Source organism: Crocodylus porosus, unplaced genomic scaffold (assembly GCF_001723895.1).
Source record: "Crocodylus porosus isolate Cpor-Errol unplaced genomic scaffold, CroPor_comp1, whole genome shotgun sequence".
NCBI lineage: Eukaryota > Metazoa > Chordata > Crocodylia > Crocodylidae > Crocodylus > Crocodylus porosus.
The window spans coordinates 40,793,456-40,801,731 of NW_017728911.1; the positions used below are offsets into that span (position 1 = coordinate 40,793,456).

The window sequence follows — 8,276 nt, forward strand, 5'->3', positions numbered from 1 at the left end:
AGGTCCACAGGCCCACTGATCCAGGCAACAGCTAACTAATCCTTTTCACAGAGCTGCATCTTTCTTCTGAATGGTTTCCAGATATTTCAGCTAATTTATAGCTTCTGAAAGACACTAATAACATACAACCACTTAGATTCCTTTTTCTTCAACCGTCCTTAGACTGACCAATAGCAGTACAAGCCTTGCATTCCTTTGATAAGGTAATTTTAACTGTGCCACAGGGCCTTACTACTTCTAAGCTTTGCTAAATTTACTAGGCCTTACTTGATACAAGGCCTCACTACATCTTAAACTATAATTAGGCTTTTAGCAACAACTTATAGCTTAATATCTAAACAAATAGAGAAAAACACTTGATCTAATCTTCATAGAGCCTTCAGCAAGCACTTCTATCACACAGACACACTTTTCAGCTGCCACACTTTTGTTCTCTGTTAGCTTCTGTGCCCCTGATCTTCCATCACCATCTCCTGGCTCTACCCTGGTGTAACCTTTCTGATTCACAGCTGAGCCAAGAGAAACACACCTCCAAGGTTTGGAGAGGCCTTTCTGCTGAATCCCATTTCATTTCCATCATGTCCTGGTGGTCCCATCCTTGTTGCATTTCATAGGACTCCTCCAGAATGGCCAGAGGGGCTTGCAGCTGCCTGGTTGCATGTCTTCGCACAGACGCTGTGCTGCTCAGCTGCTGAGGTCTTGCTTGCAGTGAAGTGAGAGCAAAGGATTTATTTCTCCTCTGTTTCAATTACCCTATTCCAGTGTTCCACCACCTGTGGCTTGGGAGCAATCTGGAGGACAGTGCACTGCAGCACAGGCAACGATGACGACTGTGTTGCTGCAAATAAACCCGTCCCTGCTCGAAGGTGTTCCCTGAGACCGTGCTCATCGTGGCGTGTTGGCAACTGGAGTAAGGTAAACACATAGGGGAGGGCGTGAGGGCTTCTTGCCCTTTCTAGGTGCCTTGTTAGTTAAGCCAAACAGAGTTACAATATGCAGGAAGACTAAAGCAGCTGATATATATCCCCTTGGTAATGGGTAGCTAAGTGGGAATAGCCATCTCCTCTGACTGGAAGGGAGTCACTAGAAGTAGGTACAGTGGGAATGCTCTTGGGGAGATCAAAAAGGGGGAAATAGTTTCTTGCTATAAAGGAAAGAGACATTTTGGAGAACTGCTGGGGCAATCTCCTGCAAGATGGTGGCATCTGCAGCACTGACAAGGACTCCTAGGAGCATGTCAACTGAGGCTGGACAAATCCAGCGTAAAGGAGAATAAGTGGTAGGGGAGAGTCCTGATTATTGCTGCTGATCTTAACTGGTCTTCGTTCCCGAGATCCTCAGCCCTGGGAGCATCAGCTCTGTCTGCACACCCTAGAAAAATCTGTCAGTATTAAAAATGCAAGCAGAACCCATTCGAGGCAGAGAGCAGACATGGTTTTGGACCACCCTAGGTTCAGAAATGGAGAGGGCCACAAAGAGCCAGGGAAACAAAACAAAGAGGTAGTGAAAGATGAAGCTTGACTATTCACTTTAATAACCGGCTGAACTCCACTTTGCCAGAGGGATTCCAGCCTGGAGACTCTTACTGCCTTCCTTCCAGTGGCATGATTCATTATATTGTTTACCCAGTGCTCCAAGAACTGCGGAGGGGGACTGCAGGTCCGGGACGTGCATTGCATCGACACCCGAGATCAGAGGCTGTTGAGGCCTTTCCACTGTCAGGCTGTTCTCTACAAGCCACCTGTGCAGGCTCCCTGTCAAACCAAGCCTTGTCTGGACTGGTACACGTCCTCCTGGAGAGAGGTGAGGGGGGGTGTCCGGGGCGGGAGGGTGCATGCATGCACATTTACTGCGCAAAATTACTGCACAGTATGGGCACACATCTACACGTGTGTGACTGTACAGGACAGTATATATAGTGACTTATGCCAACTTGGATGTAAATTTGATACCTGCATCATGCAGGTATCAAATTTACACCTGATTAGTTACTATGCAGTAATTCACTTATAGGCATCTTACTGCGCAGTAACACTATGTGTGGACTGACTTGGAACTAACTTTAGTCCCAAATCAGTCCACACGCAGTGTTAATGCACCTTAATGCCTGCACATGTAGATGCCGGGATATTCCAGCTTTCTGCGCAGTAACTTACTGCACAGTAAGTTTAAGCTGGAATGCACATGTAGACATGCCCAATGTGTTCTCATAGCAGGGTTGATTCAAACTCTGCTGGAATCCAGAAGGTCCTGATCCAGGATGTCGTTCCAGACCCATCTGTAAGATGCCAACATGGAGACGCACTGACCAAGTTCTCTTCTATGTGCTTGAACAATGGCTTGCCGTAATGATGATGATGATGATGAATTAAGTCCAAGGGAAGTGGTGCTGGCTCCTACCCTGGGGGTCTTTAAGAAGAGGCTTGATGCCTACCTGGTTGGAGTCATTTGAGCCCAGTTTTTCTCCTGCCCAGGCAGGGGGTCGGACTTGAACAGCTACAAGGTCCCTTCCGACCCGACTTCTATGACTCTATGATTCTATGACAAGTCTTTTTATTTTTCTTTTGTAAGTGGTGGAATGCAAAGGTACCAGCGACAATGCAAACAGGGTGAATCTGGGACATGCTCTGGCTGCCAGAGTGGAAATCCTCATCAGCAGCTGAGGCATGGCTCTTATCCCCAGTTTTCAGCTGAAGGGTCAGTCGTCTCAGAAGACTCAGAAAACCACTGCTTTGTTTTTAAACCTTGTTCCCAAATAGACCTGATGGCATTTAAATGACAGTGACCTCCCCAGAATGCATCCTTTGGTGACATCATTGATGGATGGATTACAAGGGGACTTCTGGAATTCGTGAAGCCATATAACGATGCCACCGGGGGTGTCTTTATAGTAAGAGGATTGCATAGGGGGAGAAAAGATTCAAGCGGTCAAACAAGCCTGTTTCTGCCTTGAATTCTCTGCTCCTCCCTTCCAGAGCAGGGCACATTCACCCAGCAGCCCTGCTTTCATAACCCACAGTGCCATTCCATTAGCCCATGACATTTCTTTCTTTTTTGCCATCAGCTTTAAAAATGACACATTGGCTGAAAAAGAGAAGCCAGGGGCCCCAGGGTCCATCATTTACTTGGCAGTCGTGCCATCAAATACCTTCCAAATTTAGATCAGCTTGTCAGGAGACGCCTTATTCATTTTCTTCGCTGCACAGTCAGTAAATACATTTTTTGTCTGCTTTGTGATGCGCTGTTTTACACCAGTTGTTATTCTTCATCTCCTCCTCCGGAGACACAACTAGCTGACATTCTGGCTTTGCTTAGCCATGCAGCACAGAGTATAATGGCTGCTATTTAAAAAGTGCCTAACAGGCTGGGGCCAGAAGCCCTGCCTTCGCTTCTGGAGCTCTCCTTGGGAAGAAGTCAGTGGGAGGAGGATTGCCTGAGCTCAGCTGTGGGCAGAATTTGACCCTCTAAGTATCTGGAGCGTAGAGAGCAGGCCTGCCTCCAAACTGAGACCTTCTGTCTTCTGATGAGCTGATGGGGCCAACTGTGATCCAGTTTAGCCGGAGTGAAACCACCCACTACCCACAGCTGGGTACTTAAACAGCTGGGTACTTAAACAAGAGCATTCAGCACTTTTTGGAGCCACTTGACACTATTTCTGTAAGGACCCAGAAAGAGCCATGTACCTCCTGATCCACTATCCCAAATTGATCTCCTGTTTTTGACAGCCATTGTGTTTTTCCCTAGTGCTCCGAGTCATGTGGAGGAGGACAACAGGAGCGTCTGGTGACGTGCCCAGAGTTTGGACGGTGTGAGGAAATGCTGAGGCCAAACAATACGAGGCCCTGCAACGCTCATCCGTGTACCAGCTGGGTGGTGGGATCCTGGGGGCAGGTGAGCAAACACATCCCAGAGAAACAAGCATTTCCTTCTGCTGCCTTGCTAATAGAATTAATCGTGCTTATCATCTCTGGAAGGCAGTTTTCCGAGGACTTGATGGCAGTCTCAGATAAGCAGACATCCCATGCTACCTGGTCTGTACAACTGACGACCTTGAGCAGTGGCCAATAACTAGCTAGGCCGGTGAAACTTCCAGTGCGATGCAGCCATAAGCCCTGACACAGCCCACAAGAACTGCACTGGGCCTTTAAAAATGACTTGGTATCACTAAATAGCACAGAATAGTCAAATAATAGTTTCTCCTGGCCCTCCATGGTAAGCAGAGGAACTCCAAAGGCATCCCGATTTGACTAGACAACTTGCGAAATCCGAACTTGCAGAGTCCAGCTTGGAAGACAATACGGTCACAGTTCATAATACAGATGCAAGCAGCTAAACACTCCTGATTTCCAGCCAAACAAGAAGCCTGCTCTGTTGCCAGGATGGCCTGAGGTCTGACTGACTTAGCTAAAAGCCATCCTGTGCAGACCTACACCAGATAAACTTTGGGCTATGTGCAATAAAAATGCCTTTGTGCTCCATAGGAACAGGTCTGGCTGGTGCAGCCAGGGGATAAAGAGCTGCACACGTTTGATGGGGGCAGTGTAGGAATTTGGCTCGGGTGTTCTTGTACATGGGTACATTGAATACAGGTACTGAAGTAGTCTCACATCCAGCACCACCGTCCATGAGACAGTGGCGGGTCTGGATGCGACTGTTTACACCCTGCCCTGTTAACTCCCCGCAGTGCACAGCTACCTGTGGAGGAGGCATCCAGCGGCGGCAGGTGAAATGCATGAACACTAAAACAGGTGCAGCTGAAGAAGACAGCAGCCTGTGTGACCACGAGCAGTGGCCAGAAAACACCCAGAAGTGCAATCCTCAGGACTGTGACCACAGCGAGTCAAGTAAGTGTTTGATAACTGTTATGGGGCCAAAGGGCTTCAGAGGGACCCGGTGTACCTTTCGGCCATGAATTACAAGTTAAATACGTTTTCTTTCTTTGAGCTGCCAAAGGGCTTGTGCAAAGCTTTCTGTGGTACAAATTCTTCATTTCATGAACTCTGCAAGAGGTTATAATTTAAGGAAACAGTTGAGTCAAGGAGATTTTGTTTTCAAGTTGAGATGCTGTACCTGTACCAGAGAGGTTGCCTTGAGAAGGAGTATGTGCATTAAATTGTTCCTGCATGGTAAGACTTCACAGACCTATAACTGTGCCATGACTGAAATGCATTTAAACCACATCCAGTTTGGAGACCAAGGTTAAAGAAAAAAAAGAATCACTTCTTGCCACCAGGATTTAGATTCCCAGTCACCTAACCCTAACAGTAATCTCCAAGGAGATGGATATAAGCATGAACTCCAGCTTCTGCAACACCAGGCTGGCCTTTTGTTGGTGGAGATGCCCTAGCAGCCACAGTGCATAAGAGATGGGCTAGATCCTTTAGTTGTGCAAACCACTAGCTTCTTGGCCTTCAGTGGAGCTATGCTGACTTCTGCTAGCTGCTGTTATAACCTTTGCATGTAAACACAGATCAGGGTAGTGCAGCTGTTCAGCCTCAGAGCCAACAGTATTTATAGCGCTGAGTAGGGATGGGTTTAAAGTCCTTGGGAAAATGGTCCCCTCTGATCTAGACGAGTCTAAGCTCTTTGGAGCTTAGTGCTTCAAGTTGATGAACATGCTGGCCCATGTCAGCAAAACACTTGCCACAACGGTACCACTCACATGCTTAAAGTGAAGCACATGCCTACATTTGTGGCAGAAGTACCTGGTGCATTGCATAGGTGAGCCCTAGTGAGGCTGATTTAAGAGCCCGGTGTTTTGCTGTATGTTGTAATTCAGCCAATGTTAAAAGCCAGGCTCGACAGAGAACGTGGTTTTAAGGGGCGTAAGCTTATCTGGTGTTTTCAAGCACAGTGAACAAAAGGCTAGCGATTGTACTGCATTCTGCAGACAGGGTCTGCAGAAGCTCTTAGCATTGGTTTAATTGGTCCCAAGGAAACCGGAGTGAGTTTTACTGGGGACCTCAGCAGGAACAGTGAAGTCAGTGCCAGCTAAAAGCCTTGTATTGATTTAGTAGGCTTTTGATCATGAACCGGATCCTCTGAACCCATCTTGGATTCAAAGCACATGTGCAAAGGAAACATCAACTGAATTGGCAAAATCGGTCTGCTCCATTAGGCCTGCACATCCGCTCCCTCACGCATGCTCCTCAGCTACTTCCCACATCCTCTCTAACTGGTGCTAACCCACTAGAAGCTCAGCATCTGCACGCTGCTGTCAGAGGATCTGGGATGTCACAGCTTTCCCATTATGAATGCAGGGCAGTGTAGCCCTATATGTTTTGCATGGGGTTGGTCTATGCCATGGACGTCATTGCACCTGTATTCTCTTTAACCCCTCTGGAGCTATGCACTGAGGAGAACTAGCCACCTTGCTGGAACGCTGTGCGTTTCGTGGGTCATCGAGCTCAGTATTTTTTCCAGCCATGCTTCAGTGCCCCACCCCTGGGTGTGTTTCCTCTTCCTTCCATGTCCTCGTGAACTCCTCGGGGTAACTAGGGAATGAGCAACTTGTAAGGCTGAAAGAGTGGGAAAACCCAGTGAAACTTTTGGGGACAACCCTGTCCCCAGCTTCATCCTTTGCCTGGCACTGATGCAGGTTGTGCCCTACGTGGCCAAAGACAACAAGGCACCTCGGACCAGTCGGGCAGGGGCAGTGCTGCGACATCCTACCCTGGATGCTCTGCAGAAGATGCCCGTGAGCGCTGAGTGCCAGCTGCATCCGCAGAAGGGCAGTGGAAGCAGGGAAGGTTCCTCTTCCCGGGCCCCTCCGAGCTACGTGGAGCATAGCCCCTTTGCTCAGGTGGGCAGCCTGTGGATTTGGGCCTTTCCACCCTCTACTCCTTCATTAGGGTCCTAAGCAGTAGGCACAATTCCTCGTCTGCAGAGGAAGTGTGTGTAAACGGTGTGAAGGGCCCTAGACAAGAGGCCACAGCGATGTCGTATACCCGTGACTTCCTAGGGCCTTCACAGAGCCTTTGTGTTGCAGTCTCTGCCCCACCACCCTCCCGGGGCAGGCCATGTCTGGCATCGTAGGGTTAGCGTTCAGGTCCCTTGCAGAACCAGCCCTGGCTGGGGAAGTGCGGTGAATGGAGGTGATATGGGCATTTGCATGGAGGGGAACGACAGCAACAAAGCTTTCAGAAGACACTGGCCTGATCGGAGGTGACAGGTCTGCCTTGAGAAGGATACAATACACAGCACTGACAATGGCCAAGAGCTTGCAGAGGCCTGCTCCCCAAAAGCGCGAATGCCCCTTTATACCCGGTTCATTGCCCTTGGCCAAAGGCACTTTCTCTCTGTTAATAAGGCGTGCCTCTGTTCCAGGCCTTTCAGCATGCCATTGAATAGGCAGACTTGGTATGTGCTGTTAAAACTGTTTGTGGGCGGCTCATGCTTTTGTGCTCTCACAGCTCGGGTAGCCAAGAGGAGGGGTCGACAGTGGGGCAGCTCTTCCTCGGTGATTATCTAATGGTGGCACCAAAGGTCTGGCCATTTTATTTCAGGAAAGGCAAGCAGCCAGTACAGCTGTAGACCTGAAGCCCTCTACTCAGCGGCACTGCTGCATCAAATAAAGCAGCACAGAGCCAGCAGGGCAATAAATGCTCTTTTCCGTTTCACCCCTTTGCTCTCAGCTCTGAATGTCACTGCACCAGCGTGTGTTTGGCAGAGTCTCTTTCCCTATTAACTTCACTGGATTTTATGAGCATCAGAGCATCAGCCCAGGGGCACCAGAATGAGAAACATGTGCCAAGGGGGCCACAGAGTGTAAGCAAACCCTTTACTAACTCACCCCTACAACGGCCTCCTTGGTTATCACAAGGGTCATTGCTCCTTGATCCTGTGGAGAGGGCATGGCCCCTTTCATGGTTCGGATTCAATCCCACCGGTCCTGGACCTGCAGTATGTTAAGGGCAAACCTGGCCATGGCTGGGACCTCCCAGCACCCACACGAGTGTGAACAAGCTGTTTGAACCATTGGAAAAGGGCCTGGCTATGGGAGACTCCAGGACGCCCCTCATTCAGGAGTAGAATGGCATGGGGTGGCCCTTAGCTCCAGCCAGCGGTGAATCTGGAGCCATGGTTGTACCATGATACATGCCTTTAAATGTCATTTAAATAGCTGCTGTGTTTCCCCTGCTCTTCCTGTGACCTAGACAAATTGGGGGGTTCAGAGTGACCTAGACAAATTGGAGGATTGGGCCAAAAGGAATCTCATGAGGTTCAACAAGAACAAGTGCAAAGTCCTGCACCTAGGAGGGAGCAACCCCATGCAC

The 8,276-nt window shown here is 49.0% G+C and overlaps 1 protein-coding gene across 1 annotated transcript in view; it reads left to right on the forward strand.

The window, feature by feature from the left end:
- ADAMTS7 (ADAM metallopeptidase with thrombospondin type 1 motif 7) overlaps window positions 1-8,276 on the forward strand; it is a gene marked incomplete at its 5' end in the record, with an annotated part of 149,013 nt that overhangs the window by 99,540 nt on the left and 41,197 nt on the right. The window contains 4 exons of the mRNA XM_019533908.1: window positions 763-915; window positions 1,630-1,803; window positions 3,745-3,891; window positions 4,685-4,844. Of these exons, the coding sequence (XP_019389453.1) occupies window positions 763-915; window positions 1,630-1,803; window positions 3,745-3,891; window positions 4,685-4,844 (634 nt within the window). The remainder of the gene's footprint in view (window positions 1-762; window positions 916-1,629; window positions 1,804-3,744; window positions 3,892-4,684; window positions 4,845-8,276) is intronic.